This window comes from Perna viridis, chromosome 10, assembly GCF_037379345.1.
Source record: "Perna viridis isolate PV_CMFRI_1.1 ecotype Kerala chromosome 10, ASM3737934v1, whole genome shotgun sequence".
NCBI lineage: Eukaryota > Metazoa > Mollusca > Bivalvia > Mytilida > Mytilidae > Perna > Perna viridis.
The window spans coordinates 40,937,145-40,963,295 of record NC_142454.1 but is presented as its reverse complement, the minus strand read 5'-3'; the positions used below and the strand labels follow the sequence as shown (position 1 = coordinate 40,963,295).

The window sequence follows — 26,151 nt, the reverse complement described above, 5'->3', positions numbered from 1 at the left end:
ATACGAGGGGAGGGGTGGATTGGGATTTAGACTCTAGGTCATTTGTTCATTTTTGCCCAGATTTTGCACAACTCAAACTAAATAGGGGGTTCCAAGCCCGCCATGATCCCCTCCTCTGGATCCACCACTTAAGTCTATAGTGTTCAATATACACGGTACACTGTATTATAACAAGGTCCTATTAAAAACCTTTTACAAAGTACATCTATCATCGAATTACATTGCACCGCGGACATTCATGACGCACGATCACGAGTAGTCGTAATGTAATTTTTTGAGACAAAAACTGATTTCAGTGTAAAATTATTTTTCTCAAGGCACATGAAGTTAGATTGACATGTTTTATGATAGATGTTATTATAGTTCATCGTATAAAATGATACATATTTAAAACTTTCCTTATAGATCTGTTTGCACTTTTTAATAACTTGTACACTTTTTAAAAAAATTCTAAATCAGGTAATGCGTTATTGAATATATTACTTGGCATGGCCGGATCCAGAGGTTTTGAACGGACGGGGTTTAGAAAAATGGGGGAGGAGTTCTATGCTATTATTTGCTCATTTTCCACGAAATTAAGAAAAAAAATCCAAAAAGGGGACCCCTTTATCCCACAATGCTTTGAAATATTTGAACAAGGTATAGGAAAACTGAAGCCTGATGCCTCACAGAAAACAGAAATCAATAAACTGAATTTATAGTAGAAAAGGCGTTTAAGCTCTTAAGAATACAGATGTATTTTGGAAGGGGATGTGTTGATACAATTTATGCCAGAATATGATAGGGTAGTCCTGCTTAATTAGCAGTGGCGGTTCTAGAAATTCTTTAAAGGGGATGCTAACTGACTTTAAGGATGACATTTTCATTGACTTTAACTTACAGTATATAATCAACAAAACTTTTCGAGCATAATGGAAAAAAGGGGGGTTGGCGCGCCCCTAGGTTCCTTCAATGTTTAGAACCTTAACGCATTATAAATAATCACTTTTATTATATCTCAATAGAATAATTTATATACTTTTGAAACATGGGGAAATGCCAAGTAAAAAAAACAACGACGGTAGATAAAAACATAAATGTATGAATGTGGTAGCTGATTTGAGAACAGATACATTTAGCTTGGGATTGAATAAGTATTATATGTTATGTGCCCAACTCAAGAAAACAAAAAAGATTAATTGTAGTGAAACATACTCTATTGAAAAGAATCGTAATGAAGTGTTTAGGTGAAGTTAGTTTAATATAAGGGACACTTCGGCTGAAATTTAAAGTTCTGAGTGCATTTAAGGTTGTGGTAAAGAGAACTTACGATATCATTTTCTGACTGAAAAGATAAGACATTAAATACATGTTTCTTTATCATTCTGATGATTTTTGTCCGGCTAAGATAAAATTCACACTAGCTCTTTCGGAATTCTTTGTGGGATTTACAACAATCAGCTGTGCAATGCGGAACCAGGGGGATAAAATTTGTGATAGCGATTATGATCAATACCCAAATCATGATTCATCAATAGAATTTATCATCACAATGCCTCATCAGAAAATAGTGCGTCCAGACGCGGATGAATCTCACCAGGAAGACACTCCCAACATACAAGTTTCACTTCACTGCTTGTTTGACAGCCGAGGAAAGCAGACGTACTCTAAAGTAAGGTCGCTTTTATTTATTTTTGTTCTTAAATTTCTGAATTTAATTCGTAATTTAAGCAGGTAAGTTTATTCAATTCTATTAAACGTGCTTCCGCTAAGTTTTAAGGAAAGGGAATTAATTGTAAGTTTTACAGTTGTTTTTAATGTGAGCTTTTTATGCAATAAAGATCTCGTCTTGTTTTGCAGCAGAAACCATGTCTGACAAACCAGATTTAGAAGAAGTAACAAAATTCGACAAATCAAAATTGAAAAAGACCGAAACACAAGAGAAAAATACATTGCCGACCAAAGAAAGTGAGTATTAATTGTTGTACGACTGTATTTCGTTTGTACGCTTGAATAACCATCTTTGACTCTGCACGATATTTTTCGCTTAACCCGTGTTACGTGAAGATATTCAATTATCTTTTATTCCAAGTCTCTACAGAGGGGTTATGTTAACGATATGATTATAATCCATAAATAATATACTCTGGAAGTTATAAATCTGTAAAGTAAACTAAAATTTTATGAGGAAGTGCTCGTAGGGAAGTAATTATTTTATCTTCTTTTAAAAGTAGGACGGGAATTTACATGTATTATACTATTATGCATGGATGGATTATTTTGGGCTATTCAGGTTTTATGATGTGTTAAATAAATAGATGAGATGTTATTTCCTGTGAAAATGTGAATTTCAAGGACAGACCAGGCCTAGTCTTTCAGGTCTGTATGTCCTTTTTCATGTGTTAAATCCCGACCTCGCCCCGAGTTTAACCCCTCATTTTTCTATCGATCTTCATCATGAATTAAAAGCTAATCTGGGATTTTCCAAGACAACAAAAAGGCATTTACGGATTGGCTAATTGTGGGTAACACTGCAATATCAAATGACAGATATTAATAATAATCAAGATTTCTACATGTTTTTGATCGATTTGGGAATGCGGATTAATTATATCGTCTGCAAGCGTCTGATGTCGTCTGCTACAAACCGACAGATGTTTTCCTGTGACTCACATATAATGAATTCCTTTCTCTACATACGTAACACTTGTAGTTGTTGAATATGACTTATGACCCCACATATTTCCTTTAGAATTACATCACTTTGTGGTTTTAATTAATATAAAGTTGTGTGCACTATGCTAGACGAATATTTAACGCAATTTTGCCCCAGGATTTGTTCTTTGCTAACTTGCTACGCTGCATGTATTATCGGAAATGTCATACAATAAAAGTGCAGATCCGGAGTTTCTGAAGGGCGCGTTTGTTAGGAAGTTCGATATATCCTTTATACAAGAATAGATAAACGACTGAATATCCCGTTCGCTTGCTTGAAAAAACATCGGGGAAAAATAGTCTCAGTTTTTTATGGACGGAAAGGGGAGTGCATAATAAGTTTTGTTTTGCTAGTGGGGTAGTGAGAGCATGTATTATCTTGGGGGGTGGGGGTGGTGGTGGATAGGGTACATGGGTATTCGTTTCAAATTTTGACCCAAGTTAATCACCACCTGGGGAGCAAGGCTATGATAATTGGTATCGGATGATATCCAGATTCTGTAAATTTAGAATCATGTAACTGATTACTTAGCGCCGTTTTACAACATGTTAAGGTCATGTCCTGACAGCAGGGGTGATTAATTAACATTATTTTATCAGTTAATGATAAGCAGGAATGACGGATTAACTTGATACCATTTTTGATAACCCTCGTTAAAGGACGCGCTCTTAGTGTTTTAAGTGCCTCAATGACCGACAAACTGCAACCCCTTCACATAAAAGTCTATACAGCGGTGAATTCCAATTTCCGAAAAGGAGCTCACCCCACTGATTTTCGATAAAAAACCAACCAAATTTGTTAGCATAAGGATTGACTGCCCCCCCCCCTCCCCCCTTGAACGATACAAAATACTTAAAAAGTCCCCCGATAAAAAAATATGCGGAATGTAGAGATTAGAAAATAGATATTATCCTCTTGCCCCTTTGAACTCAGGGAAGAGAGGCTTACAAAGATCTTCAATAACAAAAAAAAAACGATGAGTGAACCATCTTTTTAAACAACAACTTAGATTTATGAATAAAGACGCGTTTTAATCAACATAGTGTATTCAGCAATCGATCATCCCGGGCTATGACTCAATCTATATGGAATTTTACTTTGTCTGCCTCTGTAGCAGACGAACTCGATGTTTTCTCATTATATCAGATTTCTATTTCCATGAGTCAGGTTTTATCATTTACTTTAAAGTCTTATCATCTCTGGATATCAAAAGATATCATATCTCTTGACAGTTTCAGTTTCTAATGCTTCTGATGTTACAAAGTGAAGAGCTGGGATTATTGACACGATGGGGAAAGAGCGAATTTGATAAAAATAAGTTTACCGATTTACTGCATTGACCTCTTGGTTGACCTCCATGTGTGGTTGTATGCATTTGGAGGAGTGGCAAGGGGCGTGCATGTAGTGTATTATGGAGCTTCAACAAACGTAGTATTTCCTCGTTTCAACCTAATGTGTCGGTTAATTATACAAAATGTTACAGGATGGGTAGTGCTTGTCTGTTTTTGCATAATTTATGTACGTGTAATAATCTTACAATGTTTTAGTACGGCTACCTGTAACCTGTTTGCTCAAATAATATTGCTGTTTGTTAAATGTAGCGCATATCCATATTAAACAATGGAAATCGCTTGACCTTTACGTAAATTAAACTGGAATAGTTCAAATCCGGGAAAAAGTAGTATAAACCATCAAAATTAAAAGTGGGGATTTAATCAATAGAGAAGGGAAAGTACATTTTTTTTCATTGAGTTGTAACGTTGTCAATGTGTAAAACTAGGAGATCAACCGACAACAAGTATTCGTTTACGGAAGAAACATGTTTGATTACATTTAATGAAGATGATATGTATGTCAGTTTTAAATGAGAGTGAAACTTCAGTAATCATTATCATCCGGTAGTCTAGTGTTGTAAACACATACTCGGAAACCCGGGGATGTCTCTGTCACCCACGGGTTCACGCTACATGTGGATACATGGGCGGGGGGTTTCCGATGATGATGCAACCCCTGGATAACCAAACATGTAGATATATGTAGTAAAGTTAAAATGGCCTTCCTCAATAATTGCTTTCAAACATAATGGCATGCATCATGCCTACTGTTAAATGATAAACAAAAACAAATAGTGTAAGTTGTTATGTGGTTTTATTAACCGTAAATACGAGTACTTGAATACTAAGTTAAATGAAGTCACATGTAGAATTTACAAAATAAATCGTGTTGAAAAAGATAACATCAATTGTGCCAGCTTTTTACTTGTTTGCTATTCTTAAAGTATTTAATAATTGTTGTCAATCTGTGCATATTCAGGTGGGAAAATGCGGTACAGGATATTTTACTGAATGTGTATATCATATTCTTTTATGTGGATTTTTTAGCTGCATGCAACACGTAGCTCATTCAACTGATATATTTCCATATTCATATAAAATTTTGTCCACATTAAGGTTTCATTACATGCTGGACCACTTAATAGCCATAGTCAGTTGTAGATTTAATACACAGCAATTAATCCGTTTTAAATATTTACGATGCTGACCCACCATTATCTTTCGGCATTGATCCAGACTCGGGATTTTTAAAGAGTAAATCCCCAGGGTGATATCTATTAGCAAACCATTAAAATACGTTTACGAGACAAATGATGTACATGTTTTGGATACAATGAGGAATTTGAACATTTTGAAAACATCTGTATGTACATGTAGTTAGAAAGATTTCCTTTACGCGAAGCTCGATGAGTGGCAGCATGTTTGAAATTCGTTAGAGATATGCCAAGATTGAATGATGGCTCTTGCATGTCAATCTCGTCGCTGACAGCTCACAAACGTCTCTTTATAGAATGATGGAAGGCATCATGTTCATTCTTGGCAATGACACAGGTGCACTGCTTACAATAGCAAGATATTTCGAGGATCTCCAAAGGGGATCCGATCCAGAAATTTATAAACAAAACATGGGGTTCCAGGCTATAATTTGTATCCGAACAAAACACCCTCTATCCCAAGGATCTGCCACAGATTTTTTTTGTAAAATTAAAGTTTAACAATTTCAGTGATATTGTGAAAGGCTTTGTCGTTTGGAGTAGAGATATGTGCAGACTCGTGTTAGTAACGTGATCATTTTTATTGATAATGGTATCGTTATCAGAGCGAGCATGAGTGTTGCAAAAAAAAAGAAAGAGAGAGAGAGAGAGAAAAAAAAAGAGAACATGAATCCATCTTGCATGAGAACACAATTTTAAATGTTTTGGTTTATTTCGACGCAGGTTTTATACATTATAAACAAATACCCAACTGTATATTGATGATGTGTTATGATGCATTCATGGAAAAAGCATTGCCATATAGGCGATTTCTAAAAAAAAACATTTAAGAGTATTCGATTATTTTATGAATTTTCATGATTGTGTTTGTATCATCCACTCGCGACAAGTTTTAAAGAATATTGTTGCAACGCCTACGGGGGTCACAACCCCCTTTTCTTTACAATTTTTATCATTTCATTCATATTTGGGAAGAAATCCACGAAAAAGTCTAGAACCTGCTTTTCAAAATAACGTTCGTTCGATTCAAAACGCGCACCAAAATAAAATTTTTAAACAGGTCATGAGCAAAATTGAAAATATGAAAACCTATTTCTAAAGTCAGATTACTAGATAATGAAATTTTCGATGTACCCACATTCCGAAAAGTGTTTTTTGCTTGAAGATACGGACCACTGATGTATTTGTATATGATTGCCTATTGTAAACCATATTTTTTTCTTTTCCAGCAATAGACGAAGAAAAGAAAGGCTAGAGATGCAGCTAGGCTACAGCATGTAGGAGGCCTTTTTCATTCCATCCGCCCTGTGTTCAAAACCAAACAGGGACTCAAATTTGACATTATAGTCTCCAAAGATGCTCATTTTGTGTATGAATTCCATTTTTATATAATTTTTACTTCATGCAACTCATTTACATTTGTATGTCAAAGTTAACGGGGTACTATGTAGTTAAATTTCATTTTGCTTTTACGTTTATGTGAAGCGTGAACTGTTTATGTATGGCTGGCTTTGAAAGGATACGTCAGATCGGTTTAATGAAGGGGCGACTTGATTTTTCTCAGCTGTAGTACTCCGGTTCTATTATTTCTTATAAGTGCTTTGATCATTAAAGTATACCATTTTGTATCTTTAGTTTATACTTCATACATAATAAGAACAAGAACAATTTAAAACAAAAAATATAATGGTGATAGCTGAATTTGAAAGAAATCCAGGATGAAAAATCAAATCAGTGCATATTAAGGAGATAGACCTTGGGTAAGGAACACAACTCGTACATTGGAACGGTTGTATTCATTATTTTACATCAATTTCATGTAAGCATTAAAGTAACTTGGATTGATTTCATTCTGTTTCAAATGAAAGCTTGATAGTCTTTGGTGAAATTGAATATGATACAAACATATTACTGGTTTCAATTGTTATTTCTCTTAACTATTAAATAAATGTAAAATATACGTACGCCACCCTCAAGTGTATCAATAATACCTCAAACAAAAGAAAACAAACAAAACAAGAACAAAAAGCAACCAAAAAGCCGATGTAACTGCTGAAGAAAAGTCTTGAAGTATTAAATATAGATGGATGCAAGAAAGTCTGTATTGGCTTTAAGTTTACCATATAAAATTCAAACAGATATGTATGAGGAAGTGCCAAAGTCAGAAAACTTCAAATTTTTTAAAAGAATTGCTAAAGAAAACTGAAAAAAGACGATAATAGGCAAATCGGTTATATCACGTGCCACCAAGTTTAGATTTTTATGGAATGGTACTAAAGTGATCCACATGATATTCAAACACTGCCAAACAATACTTTTTTATACAACAATAAAATTGCGGTCGTATAATGGCACTGTTGTCTGCGTCCATAGACGCTTGGTTTTAGTTCACTTCTGAATCTTTACAAAATTTTAAAACAAGGTTTTTAACCACAAAAGGATGGTTAGTATTGATTTTGGGTTATGACCCCAACAACATTTTGTAGAATATAACTATGTAACTCCAGTTAAAACGTATGGAAGTCTATAATAATTCCATAATATTCTATACTACAAAGGTCAGACTGGGGTTGATTTTGGGGGTTAAGTCTTTTTTTATGAACCGTTTAGGAATCGGGACCAGAAACAAAGCATCGACGTGACGTCATACAAAACCTTGACTATTGTGCAACAATTTCAAAGAGACCCATGCATTTACCATGCAATGGACAAAGTTTTGTCTAAGCATCACGACAATGCATAAGGAATCTTGCTCCTGAAGGAAGGTTGGAAGTGACTTTTGGGGTTGTAATGGGAATCAGTTTGGAACAATGGCCACTTCGATTGGTAGAATTTTTATCATATGTCAAATGTCTAATTACAATCAAAATTCAAATCTGCATCTAGTTAGAATGGAATGTCCATAACGCAACTGTTCAGGATTCAACCTCTGTGGTCGTATCAAGCTGTGCCATGCGAAACATTTTATTCAGTCCATGATTACATAACGATAGCCCTTTCTGTACAGAGATCTGTATTAATTAGAAACCATACATTATTATCCCAAAAATCAACCAAATAAAGAATGATAACTCTTTTAATGTGCCAATTTCATGTATTTTATACAAAAGTTCAACCGAATGATGATCTCAGACGCGTGTTATTTGGTCATTCATGGTTTCTGAATTAGGGCTTTTTATATGCATGGGCCACCTTTTGTTTGATATATATATAAACTGCTGTTACGTTGAACCTAAAATCGTTATTGTAACAGTATTAATATACATGCGTACATTCGTTAAATCAATAATCGATTTATAAGGCGAAGAAGCAAAACGGAAGTAGTGATGAGTTACCAGTATCCATGGTAACAACGCCGCGTCTTGTATCCTTTTGCAAAGGAAATATTTAATTGGAGTCGAACTAATCGGAACAGACAAGCAATTCCGGAAACATTAAAAGACAACCATCCAAATAGACATACGTAACACGCTAAACCATAACCCACTTGTTCCGTCTATTAATTGTGTAAAAAAAAAAACAGTTATAACGGGGAGAGCATATAATATTAAATCTTAGTATTAAATTAAGTAAACATAAAAACTAAAAAGTATCGATACTGACGACTGAATCCCCATTCGGAACTACACGGTCATTTTCGCTACGTATATACATCAAATGATAGCGTGCTCGGATTGTACAAGGTGTTTCTTTTACAGCAAATTGAAATAGAGTGGCATTGATTTCAATACAAATCTATAGCTACATAGGCTACTTAGTAATTGAACTAGCTCTCTACCAAACAATCAACATACAATTCCATTTAGTGGTGTAGGAGAAGTAACGGAGAAGATATGTATGGTCCCACAATGCCGTAACGGAGAGATGAACATACGGAAGGACGGACATTACTATCACCTCCACTTTGCCGACGCTGCGTCCCTATTAAATAATCAGGTGAGCATACAAAATAGTATTACTTCAAATACTTCAAATTTAGAAACAAATTCATATAATGATATTTTGAGTACTAACCCCCCCCCCCAAAAAAAAAAATCCCAGTCCCAAAAGGGTTGTGTATTCTTGAGTTTAATTGACAAGGTATTTTCTGACTGGCACAAAACATCATCAGTGTTTTGTACCTACATTTTGCAATAACTGTATTTTTCATTATGCACTCCTTGTGAGTGGACTATGAATCCCATTCTAATATGCTTGAAATCATCGTAGTCATATTTGGGGTCCAAAGTCCAAAGTACATTCCATGTTTTGGGCGAAGTCCCAATTACAATTTTACTTTTTGGTAAAGTCCAAATTCCACGAAATTTGAAGTACGACTGTTTTGAAATGTTAAGTCCATGGACTTGTGTGCCTAAGTCTAAAGTACACTCTAAAAATAACCAAAATCCCAAGTCCAAAGAGAGGGTGATACCCTCCATATTCTTAGACATCATCAGGAATAAAAACAGAATTATTAAATTGTTACACGAAATTAAGGTTTAAAGACTTTACATATTGGATAATTGCAGCCTTTTGTAATAGGCCGTGACTATTTTGCCGGATCCGGCAAAATAGCTAATATAATGTTACTTGGCTATTTTGCCATAATATTTACCAAAAAATACAAGAATTCATACATACAAAACTTTAAAAACATGAAAGTGGTTATAAAACTGGAGATGTGATGCAGAATATTTTTTTTTATAAAATTTCATAAAATTTTGAATGAAAAGTAGTGAAACATTTACACATAAATTAAAGTATAATAGGAATTCTAATCATTAGAAATTTAAAGATTTTCTGTCATAAAAAAAATTAAATACGTTGAAATTTTGCATTAAAATTTCTAAAATTTTACACATAAATTAAAGTAGAAATTCTAATATTTAAAAATTGACACATTTCTTTACATAAAAGATAAATTTTTAATAAGTTGAAATTAAGGTTGAATGATTGATTGTTGGGGTTTAACAACCCGAGCAGCAATTTCAGCTTTAGCCATGCGATGAACACAAAATGGATGAGAAAATGAACATGAAATGATGATGAAAGTGAAAAAAGGAAGGGATACAATAATAATGTGGTCGACAAATTTTAATTGCCACTAGAATTAAGTGGCAATTGCTTAATACATGTAGGTGTACAAGAAAAATGCTGCCATTCCAAGCATGAACTGCACTTTTAGTCCGAATTTCCTCTGACCTTGCAACCCTTCTCTTTTTATTTGGATTTTGAACCCGACATATCAATATCCAAATAAAAAAGAGGAGGGTTACAGGATCAGAGGAAATTTGTACTGCTGCACTTTATGCTCTTTTCTATATTATCTGCATATTTTCGTCACAAGTTTAATTTACATATTTATATCATTTACATAGAATGATCCGATTTCTGCTTTAAAATGTTATACTTCTTTTAAAATCATATAAAGAAATTGAAATGTCCTCAATATATACCTTATATACATGTATATAGTCAGTAAGAAGCTTGCATACACAATTTTAAACAATATACAATATACTAACAGAATATTATCATTAATCAAAATTTTAGTGATGTCCGGCATAATAGCCTCAGACGCTGTTTTGCCGGATCCGACAAAATAGTCTCCCAGGCTATTTTACCGGATCCGGCAAAATAGCGGCTAAAAACCACTAATTCCACTTCCCATAGGCTTCTATGCTAATTTCACAATATTCAATGGCTTCTCTGGACTTTACCTTAACTTTAACCTGCAGATGACTATATATCAGCATGATTCTACATATGTCAGCTCACAATCCTCAGAATGGCATGTGGGGTTAGCAGACTTGCAGTGCAGTACTGGTCACCGGAAGTGAAGGGTCTATAAATAGCATGGGAAATCCCAGTGTTTTCACAAGATAGGGGTATATTTAAAAATCATTATGGAGATTAGGCTTCACATCACAAGAAGCAAAATGCACCTATAAAATGTACAGAAATGTTTTTCCTTTCAGAAACTCTTTAAATTTTTAAAATAAGATGAGAACTTTTTTCACAGCACTAAGAGGAACAGGGGTAATTTCTGCGTAGGACTATTTTTGCGTACGTTCCAAATGCTCATTGGTTGAATTGGTGGTCTGTAACCTAGCCTCCCATGCTATTTTGCCGGATCCGGCAAAATAGCCACTGCCTTTGAAATAAGGTGATGAAACATGTTCGGTAATGACTCAAGTCTTTTAGAACGACCCAAATAAATTTTTACCGGTAGAGGTCACTTACACGAAATGTAACCTCAGAAAAAAAGAACTCCTTGTCTCGAATGTACACAATCGAAATCTAACAAGGCTTTAAAAGTTAGTTTAACAAGATTTGTTTGTATGAATTAACAACTTTACTTATTCATTTGACTTAGATGTTTAAACATACAAATACATATTGGTGCAAACCACCGTTTCGCAATATGGCTTGATATGTTTGATATCTGAATAATATGTTATTACTTGTCGCCTTCCATTTTCGAGCGATCATGTGTGAGCGGTAGAAGGTAGCCAAATCCTAGATGAGCTTGAATGTTGCCAATTAAATTTTGTGAATGGCCTATTAAAATACATTGGACATTAACCACATCATTTGTCTACACCCTTATTTCTAGAATAGTGTGGCTAATGAAAAATTTCTACTACTGCTAACACAGCTATAAAGTTATATTCAAGATGCTATGAATACAAAAAAAAATATTTAGATTCAATACAATTAGTAACAGGCAACAAGATTATGTCGGTATGTCAGGTAAAAATGCATACCTGTTAACCTTTTGATCAGTTCATCTGGGAGTGGGACTGGGAGATTCTCCTCCCATTGACAAGTGTCATGTAAGAGATTTTTAATGTATAAAACCAATAATTTAATATTTTTCATGGAAAATTAAAACCCTCCCACTAATCTTATAAATTTTTATGTGGGAGATTATTATAAATTTTTCATTGGTTTGTTGAAGTCTTCTCCCTGATGTGGGAGGGTTAACAGAAGTTGAAATATACATTGATGTAATAATGTGTGCTGTTTCCAAAAAATGTGTCATAACTATAGTGGCAATGGCTCGATGTGATTATAACCAGAAAGTAAAGAAATTGGAAAGATTTTGTACATATTCTTAACCTATCACCCCTTTTGTGAGAACATAAACAATGCATTTAGCATAATCTACTTTGAAGAAAAAATGAGTGCAATTTAAATCTATCCCAAAAAGCAGTTTCATCTTTTGAAGTTGAAATTACAATGCTAATTAAGAAAATTTCTTCTAGTTTTATTTCCCTTACTGGAATTTCCAATGTAGAACGTAGTGAAATCCGAAGACAGATCTGCAATTTATTGTTTACTTCCGGGATCTTGAAATGCTGTATTACATAGCAAAATCTTCTATTTAATGCTTTTTCTTAACACTTTTATCATGTAAAAAATATAAATTTGTCATTTTTTATCTGCATTTTTACACTATAAGATGTTTTGCTTTTAATACTGAACTTTGTAAATGATGAATCTCAATGAATTTGAATGGTAGAATAGGGCCCATTCTTGTGAAACCACAGAATCACATGATAAGAGTTACATACCCTATGCTCCCAAACAAAAAAAAAACATAAGATCATGTCACCAGTTAGTCCAAGAGCTACTTGGTCCATTGAAATTTTGATTTGACATTTTACATGTTTATTCTTGATATTAGGGTTTGGAGGAATTTTGAGATAATTTGCCAAAAAAAAACCCCTCTTTCCAACATCTTGCATTTTGTTTTTATTCGATAGTACATTGTATATCAAATCATTTATTTTATTTCTTCAGTATTTAGTTCCCTTTTGGCAGCATTTTAAGCAATTTTAAATATATTGCAGGTTGTTATTTAAGAATGCAGAGATAGAATGGCTTCTTTGAGACATGGGAAGGATAAACAGTGAGTACATATTTTAAGTTTTAAATCTTTGATGAATGATTTTTGACAGACATGTACATTCCTACAGGTTGCAAAATGATTAAATATATAATACTTTGAAAGAACTTTAATACGCGAGTGCCAATTTTTGTAGTTTTGGGAAACAAATGTCAGTTCATATATTCACGTATTTGAGGATTTGTGAAAATGCTCAATTGCTGAAATCTACACCAGTAATATGAAGTTGATTTGATTGTTAATTTATCCCAACTAATATCCAGCAATTTAGACAATTTCCTAGTGTGTGGTATTAACGGTTGACAAATAAAACATGTGAAAAGATAATCAGAAAATCGTAAAAAAATAAATGCTTATTTTTGATTAATATTTACTAACTGTCCTGTAATGCATTAAGATTTGATGACCAGAAACACATCTCGTCCCTATTTGGACAACACTGAGAAAGAATTTAGTTCTTTCACAGCCAGTACACCAAAGAAAATGAGATCATTCCGTATGCAATGGCTGAATTAGTGGAAGAAGGTGAACAAACACGTGTAATCTGTACATGGTGCAAGAAATCTATTCACTACTCGATGTTCACTACCATTGGCAGTACAAACTGATGAGTCAATGCCTTTACAAGACACAATATATAAATGTGTACATTGTATTTGGCTTGTTGAAATTAAATTGTTAGTACAATGTATTAAAAATATTTATAACTGCTTTTAGTTCTTCAAATAAGCTATTGTACATGTACATACATAAGACCCTTCACTTTTCTTGGGACCCTCTGAACCCATCACAGGACTTGTCATTTTTGGGGCCAGGGATTTCTGGGACTGACTATTTTTTGAGTGGAGTGAGAACCCTGAATTATATATGGTATATGTAATTTCAAAGGACAGTTAATACATTAATTGACAAATATGTATCTTACATGCAAAAATAACTAGTTTGTTATCCCTGAATTAAAATATATTTCTCAAAACCCAAAATTACGATTTCTAATAGGCACCACTCTGTTGGATAAATTCCATGTATATATATGTTCAGCCTTAAGAATTGAATTAAGAATTTTTTGTCTATTTTACTTTACCCAGCTTGAATCACTTAAAACAAGAGAGTAAGAAGCTTCACGCAGAAGTCGAGGCCCTTGAAGATGCATTATTACTTCACCAAAGATACAGACAAGAAGATGACTCAAGTGTACGAGGAATTTTAAGGTAATAATCTGTCACTGAATAAGTAAAATCTTGTTTTGACAGTGCAACACTAATCTTCTATTGCCATTTCTGGTGTGTTTCGTGAGAAGTTTCAAAGGTGTTAAACCTTAATGATTTGTAAATGACACTCCCACTAACTTAACTTCTCTCCTTCGAGAGAATAAAATGTGCGAGGGTAGACAGAAACAAAAAGGGAAGCTAGGATAATCTTAAACGCATAATTTTTTTTTCTTGGCCTTGAATTATATTGAATCTGCTGCAAATGTGCTTTCCTCAAACATAATCTCTATCATATAATTTTTTGGATTTTTTCTTTTTTCTTCTATTTTTTGATACTTGTACAGTTTAGATAAAAATTTTAATCTGAACTGAAAGTACATAACTCAATCAGAATACAGTTTTGATACTGTACCATAGAAAAAAACATATATGGTAAAATGCTACAAATGCACCAATGCATAACCTAAATACAAAATAGTAAATACTTTCAGAGATCACCAAGTATAAACACACCTTTAAGTAAGCTCTTAAGGACCCCAATAACGAAAGTAATAAAATCACCAGTAACAGAATGGTGACACTTTTGTAGAATTAAACTATAAAGTCAAATGGCAACACAAACACACATTTTGCAGTTTCATGGGTGCTAACGGATCTTTCTAAATTGTTTTCAGTACATACGTGTATACAGTTATTGTAAATATAAAAGTTTTAAAAAATGTAACTGAACCTACCTTAAGATGGTATGAGAATTAAATCCCTGATTATATTGTTCCATTAAGTTTACACATGTTGATTCTCTGTGTCTTTTTTCGAACTTTGTTTTTGTTTCATCTATAGAAAGGAAATTGGAGGTTCGAGATGGCAACATGGAGGACAAGGAAAACTGAAGTCGTACAAAAATTCAAAAGACCTGGAAGATCCAGATAAGTCATCATTGTCAAAGACGAGAAGACGGAGAAATCGACAGGATGAGCATCAGAGTCAGTTAAATACAACTTCTTCTATGCCTAGTGCTGCAGCTTCAAATCAAAATGACTTAGTTTCAAAACCTCTCAAAGGTTCATCTAATAATAAAGTCGTAAATAGTGCATTGAATTCAGAAGCTAAAATTAAGGGGGTGAATCAGGGAACCAATAAAGTTAAGGAGAAAAAAGATCAGTACAAAGATACAAGTAAGAAAAATGACTTAAAAGTAGATTCTAAGTTTGATGAAGTAGACAGGGTGACAGCTTTGAAAAATAAAGTGCTAAAAAGAGCAAGTGCTGGTGTTATTCCTAGAAATCCAAAGCAGCCAACAACCAATGGTAATAGACCAATTATAATGGCTACTGAGGTGAAAGAGTTTACCAAGAATAGCCCGCTACATGTACCTCGTCAAGATTCTTTCCCGAAAAATCATTTGTCTGAAGATGATGAAACTTTACAACATGTAAAGTTTTCAGAAAGTACCAGGAAGAACTTCAATGATGAAGATAATTACAAAAAAGAAGAAAGACTTGGAAATAAACCACCTACTAGTAAGTCAAAACAGACAAACATAAAACCGTCTCAAGCATTAGAACGAAGTCGGGACAATGAAGTGTTTAAAATTTTGTCTCTGCCAAGTAATTCACAGACTAGTCAAACATCAAAGAACTTCCTGCATGATAGTAGTCACTCACAAGAAGAACAAAAATCTTCTCCAAAAATGGCAAAATGTGATCCACTTGTGAGAAATTGGATTAAAAGCCTTGGATTGTTGGAAGAAGAGAAGTACTTGAATTTATTCGCTGACAATGAAATAGACATGGCAGAAATTTCACAGCTGACTGCTTTACAGTTGAATGAAATGGGAATTACAGCATTTGGTGCTCTTAATAAGATTCTTCGTGGCATAAAAAACCTCAGGAAGGATAGTCATCCTGAAAGTCAAAAATCAAGCGATGCCAATTCATCTAGTCGTGATTCCAATAAAATTTTGAATACTTCTCTCGATGGCCGACAGTCAAAGACTATGGAATCTTTAAATAAAAGTTTGACTTTTGAGGAGCGTTTGAATGATATTAATCAGTATAGGACTAGTTTAAGACGATCAAGGAGTTTTGCAAGTTCAGCATCGAAAGCACTGTACTCTTCAAGTAATGTACGTTCGTCTCTAGATGACTGGTCTATGAGTGGTAAGAAGGAGGAGCCAATAAAATCTGCTGATAGTGGGATTAGCCTTACTAGATCTGATGATAGCAGGAAGAATGATTTTTCAAAAACTTCTGAAAATGACAAGATGAAAGTGACTTATGATTCTACAAATGTAAGCTCTAATGTTACATGTACAACTTTAGCAAGCAAACAAGCATCCATAGAGAATAAAAAATGTGAAAAAGAAAACCTGTCTGACAGGGTAGAAAAGAAAATAAAAAGCTTAAGAACAAGATCAAGTTCACCGGCGAGACCAGCTAGCAGTCCAACAAAAAGGAGAACAAAGCAACCTGAGAAAACTCAGGACGGAACTCAGAAAAGGAAAGTTGACCATGAGAAAGATGGAAGTGACAAGACAGTGAAGAAAAAGTCTTTAGACAGACAAAACAGTGCCAGTGTAAAGGCAAAGAAAGGACCAGTATTGTGGCCCAGAGCTAAATCTGCTCAACAGGCTGACAAAAAGGCCAAGGAAGGTATGGGGTCAACCATTTCATTTTTTTGGGTGGGTTTACAAGAATCAAGTTTTTTTTTACCCTGATTTTTTTTATGCAATCCTTGTGGTCATTTGTAATGAAAGTGACAAGAAATGTACTTACAATCTTATTAAAATTAGATATTTCACTTGCTGCTCAATTATTGATATGTTGCAACTCACTCACTTTTTGTGACGTACAGTACAGAAAGAGACATGCTGTGACTGAACACCAACATAGTGGTGTACCACTTTTAGAGTGGTTCTCAATATCTTTTTCTATAAGAGATTTTTTTTTACTTTCTTTTGTATTGTGAGTGGTAAGCTCTACCACTTTAGATGCAGAAAAAATATAAAAATGTGTTCAAAGACTAAAAAAAATATTTATTGCCACTCTAAAAGTGGTACACCACCATGTCAGTGATCAGACATGGTACTGTTTGTCTCTGTCTGTACTGTGCATGTAGTGATTTAAAAAAAAAACAAGTGAGAGATAGTGATACCTTTAGAATTTTATATGGTATCTTTTCAGTAAGAATGATTTTATCATTTCTCATGTTTCTCACGAGAAGAAAATCAGAAGGACATTTTTTATCTCTTTTCTGAAATTTCTCTTTTGATGATTCAATGGAAAGTTATAGGCATGTAGCCTTTCAGAACTTGAATTACTTCTTAAAAATGAATTTATAACCATGAAGTGTGATATTTACTTTCTAAGGAGCATTTTTATGATAAGCCATTTAATCTTTGTAATCTTTAAACAGTGCATTGATTGGTAGTTTATAAGTTTTTAGACACAATTCCTATCTTAATCTTTTACACAGGGAAAAGAAAAAATACAAAAATCGCTATTGTAATGTTACTGATGTAATGCATTAGGCATGTATAAAACTAATTTTAGAATAGTTTCTAGTGCTATTTTCTGTAAGAATCAGGCAGTGGGTGAATCGTGGTGGAAAAAACACAAGTCTTTCCATGAAATCTTATTTAAAATGCTACATATACAAAATGTATCTGAAGTGCAGAAATGGCTTTCATTTCTGTTTGCAGTGTCAGTAGTTTAAGGTATAAATTATATATGAAATGTATTGCAGTTGCATCGTCAATGGGAGATAACTCTAATTTTCCCTATCATCATGATCATTCTACTGTAACTTTGAATTCTCTTTTCTGCATTCTCTGACACTTTTAAAATGAATGATTTGTCAATTCACCTTCAACAGACCATAAAATATGTGCCAATATTATCAAATTTGTGTGTGTGTGTTTTTCAGAGCATGATTCATTATTTTTTCAATTTTGCCTAGTTCTTACAGATTCTAGCACTTAATATAATGATTTGTTGTTACAGCCGTAGCGGCAGCAGCAAAGAAATTCAATGAAAAACAGAAACAGCTGACTGAAAAGGAAGACAAATTTATCAAGGCACAGAAATTAAAGAAAGCACAGAGAGATGAGATGGCTGCTAGACATGAATTAAGACTTCAGGTTCTTTTTTTATTCTCTTAGGGTTCATCATTGCTTTTCGACAAGTATGGTCTCAAGTTCATCACTAATTTCCCTCTGACTACAGACGAACCTGTGTATCTAGAAAATTTTTAAGGCATAGCATCCCTTAGATATGAAGAAGTTACATCAAGTTTATGTCAAATTATATAAAAAAATGACCTTTTTCAGGGTTAATTTTTTGCAATTCTGCAGAGAGTGCAAAAATAAACAGAGATTCACTTGATATAGGCCTCTCATTTACATAGTTAAAATCACCTATTGTGTATAGGACAGTTGGCTATTGTCCTTCTATTGACCAGCATGTCAATGTGAATAGAGTTTACCTTTAATACATCGGGAACATCCCAAAACATTATCCAGACTTAGTTCATTTTTGGGCTTCTCTGCAGAATTGATCAAATTAAAACACAAAAGTCAGCCTGTTTTTGATATGATTTTGTATAAAATAAATGCAGCTTTCTCATATCTAGTGAATGCTATGACTGAAAATTCTTCTAGATACACAGGTTTGTCTGTAGTCAGAGGAAAATTAGTGTTGAAATTGAAGCCATATTTGTCGAAAGGTAATGATGAACTGTAAGAAGAGTAGACTATGCAAAAAATTGTGCACATGATTAAGATCCCTCAACCTTTTTTTCAAATTTTATTAGGTTTTTAGGGACAATCTAATGTAAATACATGTACTTGAATTATGCTGATTGAAATTCTAAGAATAAGTACATGTATCAAGTTCAAGATCAGGCTGTTTTGGACATTCATATCCATGGATACACGATTATGACATTTCATTGGTTTCTTCTGTATCCGTTGATATTCTAAAACTTACAAAGATGGTTGAAATGCCTTCAATACAGAGCTGGAACAGGTGTCTGCACAGTTAAAACCATGATTAACTTAATGGTGTTACAGTTGAATGATTTTATATCTAAAATTCAAAATTTTAGATGAGATTTGATGCTTTTGTATGTTTAGTTCCATAAATTATGTAACAGTGATGATAGTTTGATTTTTATTGTTTACTAAACCATAATCTTGTTTTGTCAACTTAACAAATATCTGGTAATTCTGAGCATGCTTCAATAAGTTGTAAGGAGGCGTGAATAAAAAAAATGTTTCAATTGATAACTTTTTTAAAAACTTACATTCAATGTATTTTGAGTATTTTCACAATCCCTTTTTTACTGACAAATTTTTTTGAATAAAATTAAAAGTAAAGAGTCTACTCGGCTTGATTTTTCCTTAGCATTTTAACAAACTATCTTTGAATTGAGCCTTGCTCTACTTTCATTATACAGTGGATGTGACGTTGCATGAAAACATAGGCCATGTGGACATTGATTCCACAATTGTACATGTATATTATACAAATTACCGTAGTTGATATTGTTCTTTTTATAGTTGCACTCTGTGGTGCATATCCTATTTTACAATTTATACTCTTAATTTTTAGGGTGGTTGGGCCATCTGTGTCCTATCAGCCATTATGAAATACCATCTGACTGATAGACATGTCAAGCAAAAATTCAGTGGGTCATACAGAAATTTTGGAAGTTTTTGACTGCTTATCAAGGAGAAAATGGTCAAATTTGGGTGTTGGTCAGACAAGTTGGAAATCTATTTTGTTAAGATTGTCATATGCACATATTTTTTTCTATTTACAAAAAATAAAATGTTTTTAATTACCAGAATGGGTCAGATTATGGTTCACAAGAACACCTGTTGGATGAGGAAGATTATGAGATGGAACACCCAGACTTATCAGATTTAGAACGGGATATTAATAACCTGATATCTGTCACAGTACTTGACAGGAACTACAAATCTGATTGTAAGTTAATCTTGCAAGAGAAATGGGGGAGGTGGTTAAGCCATTACAGGACTACTTCAAGGGGTCAGATGTATAAGAACTTAGCTATGAAATTTGTGACTCCAAATATAATTTTTCATAGAGCACTTGTATTGTAGTGGACTAAATCTGCTAAAAGCAAAATAAACCAGGAATAATTAACAACCATTAACATTTATTGATATGTTTTCTATGCCTTTTATCTTCTAAAATGCACATTTTAGCCCCTGATAAAAAGAAATCAGTCAGGTTTAGAATGAAGCATCACTTATTAGATACTGTTTAATTAAAGTAAACAATAAAACATGGACAAAAATAGAACATAAACAAAACAAAAGAAAAACAGTTGATAATTGATTAGATGTGGTATTACCTAATCATAAATATCCCACTCAAAGAGTTGACGGTATATTAAAATTACCTTGTCCGTCTCTCATTCTGTTCGTCTGTTTGTCTGTCTGTCTTAAATTTGTCACAATTATCTCAGCTTATGTTTGTTGCTGTTCAATATCAACTTCCTGTTTCTTGGGACTTGCCATTTTTCACAAAATGGAATGATAAACAAAATTTTCGTCATAAAATTCTCAGCTCCAAATGGATGGATTGATTTCAAATTTGGTGTTTGGCTTTTTATAGCTGGGGAATGCATTGTAAGTAAATGGAGGTATAACTAGCAGGACCGCTCATGTGTGCAACTTCATATTTATTATGTCTCTCTTCTATTTATAGACAAGGAAGAAAAAAGAGTTGTAGATGATCAGTCAGTAGAGAGAGCTAGACCTCAAACCGCTGGATATGTCAGACAAAGCATTCATAATCCTGTCTACTTAGACGCTGACTTTTCGGGTATGTTCTGGCCAACTAAGGCATTAAAAGTGTGAAAAAAATATTTTGAATTTTGTACTATAGACTTAAAAACATATTTTTGTATGTGGACGCTTACCCTACCGGTGCACCTGGTCCATGCTCCCAGTTTTTAGTGGAGTCCGAGTTGCTCATTTGCTTTTGTTACTTTGTATGTATGATTTTAGTTACTTTATGTTCTTTGTTGTGTTTGTCTGTTTTCCATGTCTGGTCTTTGTCCCTGGATTACATTCTTTTGATTACTGCTAGAACCTTGGTTCCCTTGATTACTCTTTTGTACAGACAAGTTGTTAAAAATCTGTTGCAGTTCTGCAAAATTTAATAATCTATTGATTAATGTAATTGATACCAATTTTGGTAACTTCGGAGCTAAAATTGGTAAAAAACTGAATGAAGTATAGTACATGTGTTAATTTCTTTTTGTTTTCTCAATAGACCCTTTTATGTTATGTCAAAGTGCATGTTCAAAATACACATCTGTGAGGGAGGACTTAGGTTGTACAAAATAATTTTTTTTGTATATTATCCTCGTCATTCATTAAAGACCAATAGATGGCCTTGGGCTGACATTTTCATCGTGTTGTCTCTTTGACATATTCACCATACCTATTCTCATTATATTGTACATGGAGCATGATCATCGGCTATCTCACAGTTAGCACAAAACGGTCTATATAATCCAGTGTAAACAACCTAACCAATAAATAGGTCCATATCTCAAGTCAGACTGAAAATTTTACCACCAATTACCATATTCATTAAACCTTAGTCATAAGACGATATGTAAGAGTTTTACAGTTGGTTGGGTTTACTACAGATACAGTTTTTGTCTTGCCTGCTTCAAAAGTTGTGGAAAGCGAGGTATTGCTTTTCCAGCATCAGCATCCAAGTTACAATTTTATTATAAGTTATCTGAGTAGGTCAGTTTAATATGAACAATTCTGCAACCATAAGGAGGTAGACCTAGGGTAAGGGAAATAACTCTTGAAATCAGTGATATGTTTGTATCATTTTCAATTTCACCAAAGCCTATCAAGCTCTTGTTTGAAATAGAATCAAATCAGTCCAAGTAACTTTGATGTTTGCATGAGATTGATGTAAAATGCTGAGTACAAACGTTCCAATAATTTGTAAGAGTTGTGTCCCTTACCCTAGATCTACTTCCTTAATTTTATTTTGTATGAAGTTGCATTAACATCACTATATCACAATTTTTTATCTGTTTCATGCATATACCCCTTTAGTCATGGTCTATTGTCTTTGATGTTTCTTTTTTAAGTTATATGATTAGGTCAATTTTACATGAACTACTCATGCTAGGCCATTGGTTTTAAGTGTATAGTTGCGTTAGTGTCATTACATTACATTACACTCCCTTATCTGTTTCATGCATATTCTCTTACACTCACTCTCAAATATTATTAAGTAAGACAGATCTATGTGATTATTATTCTATAGGTGGATTTATTTTTCTGATGTATAATTTGACACAAAAATCATCTACTTTATTCATTTTTAAGTATTGACAGAATGCAAAGTGTTGGAAAATGTCTAAACTTGAAATAGTAAAGAGTTACCATAAGCCTTAAATGTACATTTACTGAAACTTTCGGTCATTTGTTTGGACCAAAATGTTTTAAAATACTGGTTTATAAATCTGCTTTCTCTCGGTGTTGAAAAAAAAAATGTTCTCATCATTAGTGACTTTTTTGTTCTCAGAGTTCAATTGGCTTAGAAATGGATTGTCTTGGACTCCATCTTGAATTGCCTTGGTTGCCATAGTAGTTATATTTCAGTTAAATGAGATAATTTTGGTGTTTTCTTACCTTAAATAAGAATTATGAAGGGACTTGGGAAGATTTGAAGTGAAAAAAAAAACCTTTGAAATCATCTGGTTTCTTTTGTTTGGAATGTTTGCGTTTCTGTGATGTCAACATGTTTTCTACGAATTGGAATCATAAAATTTTGCATGCTTTTCATTTTTGGGTATTTTTGACATTTTTAGGGCATTAGGGAAACAGAATCTACACCCAAAGCTTGTTGATTATGAATTTCTCACATCTCGTAAAATAAATTTTATAGTTTTAATAGCTCAGCAAGCCTCATGATCAAAACTATAAAATTTATTTCAATCGATGTGAGAAATTCCATAATCAACTCGTTATTGTTGTAGATTCTATATATTAAACATAGCCCTTGTATTGGTTATGTCTATGTTAATTTATCGCAAAATTTTTCAAGGTCCAGAGTACTTATTAAGGGTTGACAGTGCAGACTGTGAAACTACCTTTTCATAATTTTGTCATTTTTTTTAAAAGTAAATAGCTGCATATCTATAGATCAGATCATTTTTTTAATTTTCAGATATCAGACCTAACAGTAGACATGAAGTCTCTAGACGTAATGAAGTGAAAACAATTGAGGCACAGGTAAGATATCTTTCAAGGGAGTTTTATTTAAAAATTGTAAAATTTATTACATTAAATTGTACTTTATGCACACTTTGTATGTTAATAACAAAATTTTAGCCCTATATTCCAGTGACGGATTTACCTAGGGGTAACCTCCCCTTCTCATCTGGCATCTTTAAAATATTATCATTACTAAAATAAATTGAATTACATGTGTCATATAATTTCATCTTATATTGTGCAACTATGGGTGAAACCAGTTAACACCCAATGTATGTATCTTTTCAAATAGGCATCAGTTGATTTATTTCACATGATCGTCTCCTCTGCTCTTGTGTTCATATCAAGCAGCACTGTGCAGGTCATTTTATTCTCTAAATTTGTGAGAAATGAATACATAGTGTTAAATAAAAATTAGAGAAACTTTTTCTCCATTTTATAATTTTTAAACAAATTGAACATTTCATAAGAAATTAACAGTCTAATAAAATTAGACCAGGTTATCTGAACAGAAAGTAGAATGGAGTGTTGTTAGATCATACATGCAGTGACTGAATGGAACAATTGATAGGTCTAATTAAGAATTGGCTATGATGAAAATTTTGTCTATTGAAAAATAACATAAATTTTCCATGTGCATATTGTTTATTGCGTGAAGTGCAATAAACAAAATATGCACATGGAAAATTTATGTTATTTTTCAATAGGCAAAATTTTTATCATAGGCAATTCATATAAATTAATTTTAAAACTTATTTTTATGTTAAACATGAGAAAAGTAGCTCTGAATTTAACTGAATATGGGTGTGTCAATATTTTATTTATCCATTGAGATATAACAAAATTTTTTTAACCAATCAGATTACAATATTTATCTCAAATTAATTAATTTTTAATTAGATTAAAGAAAGAAGCTTCTTCTTAATGTTGTTCAGTACTTGTCCATTTAAGATTGAGGCTCTTCAAAGTAAGGCTTTATCAGGAGAGATGGTTACTATGGATCTGGTTAAAGACTTACAGCTTAGATTGGAGGAACTAGAACACAAGATAAAGGATTCTAAACCTCCAAAGCTCAGACCAAGACGCTCTGATCATAGAGTTTCCAAGAAAGGAAAGGATACCATCACTGTAGAGACAGACTTTAAAGTTGATGCTAGACTTGTTAGGTAAAAGAATTTCTTTCATATTCAGTTATAGAATATTTACAACATTTCTTTAATTACAATTATATTCAGGTATCTCTGACTTTTTTTCTAATCATTCAAATTTATAAAATTTACTACAACTCAGTATTTTATTAAAAAACCTTCAGTTTTTGAAGGGAAAATCTGATTCGCCTTCAGCCATTTCATAATAAAAATGTTTTATCTACTCTAGATAGAAACCTTTAGATTTGAGCATGCTTTCTTGTTTAAAATCAAAATTAATATGTACAAAACTACTGTGAAAGTGCTATTGTTCGTGGGTACCAATTTTCATGGTTTTCTTGGGTAGGCCAAGCCATGAAATTTGGTTACCAACAAAAAGGAGATTTCCATTGATGTGTATACTAAAATCCTCAAAACCATGAATTCAAGAATCCACAAACTTTTGAGTCTTCATTTATCTGCGAAAAATGGTATCCAAGAATTAAAGTACTTTTACAGTATTTTAATGACACCTACTTGATGGAGAATTTACCAGTATTTTGAATAACAATTAAGGAGGTAGACCTAGGGTAAGGGACATAACTCTTGAAATCAGTGATATGCTTGTATCATATTCAATTTCACCAAAGCCCATCAAGCATTAATATGAAATAGAATGAAATCAGTCCAAGTTACTTTGATGCTTGCATGAAATTGATGTAAAATGCTGAATACAAACATTCCAGTGATTTTTAAGAGTTGTGCCCTTACCCTAGGTCTACCTCCTTAAGTCAATGAAAAACATTAATGTTAGAAAAAACTACTTTAAATTGAGTGCAGAATATTGTCTTAGGCTTTGCAATTTTCAAGTAAAAAATCTTAATCTAACAAAAATGTAAAAGTTCCATTTGTAGTTTCCAAGTATTATAGTGGAGATATTGTTATCTTTACTCAGCCAAAAGCTTGCTTACAAGATTCAATATTTCTATAAACATAGGTCGCCAATCGAGGGAGGAAGTGGTGATCCATTGAGGTCTATAGAGATTGACAGTGATGACATCATGTATGATTATACAGGTATTATATCGTGTGATATACTGATTGATAGTGATGACATCATGTGTGACTATACAGGTATTATATAGTATGATGTACTAATTGATAGTGATGACATTATTTCTGATTACACAGGTATTATACCGTATGTTAATTGATTGATAGTGATGACACCATGTATGATTATACAAGTATTATATCGTATTTTAACTGATTGATAGTGATGACACCATGTATGATTATACAAGTATTATATCGTATTTTAACTGATCGATAGTGATGACATCATGTGTGATTATACAGGTATTGTATCGTATGATATACTGATTGATAGTGATGACAT

General features: G+C 33.1%; 1 protein-coding gene and 1 long non-coding RNA gene across 3 annotated transcripts in view; both read left to right on the top strand.

Annotated features, from left to right (window-relative positions):
• Nucleotides 1–1,432: 1,432 nt before the first annotated feature.
• LOC148605799 (uncharacterized) lies at nt 1,433–6,871 on the top strand. Its single transcript, XR_015915955.1, has 3 exons — nt 1,433–1,651; nt 1,840–1,947; nt 6,473–6,871. It is a non-coding gene; the product is annotated as an uncharacterized LOC148605799 (long non-coding RNA).
• A 4,588-nt stretch (nt 6,872–11,459) lies between these two features.
• Nucleotides 11,460–26,151, top strand: part of LOC148605797 (uncharacterized) — a 29,925-nt gene continuing 15,233 nt past the window's right edge. For both annotated transcript variants that reach the window (XM_088548574.1, XM_088548572.1), the window contains exons 1-10: nt 11,460–11,539; nt 13,079–13,137; nt 14,223–14,345; nt 15,186–16,996; nt 18,347–18,483; nt 20,191–20,332; nt 21,080–21,196; nt 23,579–23,643; nt 24,577–24,791; nt 25,750–25,829. In XM_088548574.1, the coding sequence (XP_088404700.1) occupies nt 13,106–13,137; nt 14,223–14,345; nt 15,186–16,996; nt 18,347–18,483; nt 20,191–20,332; nt 21,080–21,196; nt 23,579–23,643; nt 24,577–24,791; nt 25,750–25,829 (2,722 nt within the window). In that variant the 5' untranslated portion in view covers nt 11,460–11,539; nt 13,079–13,105. The remainder of the gene's footprint in view (nt 11,540–13,078; nt 13,138–14,222; nt 14,346–15,185; nt 16,997–18,346; nt 18,484–20,190; nt 20,333–21,079; nt 21,197–23,578; nt 23,644–24,576; nt 24,792–25,749; nt 25,830–26,151) is intronic.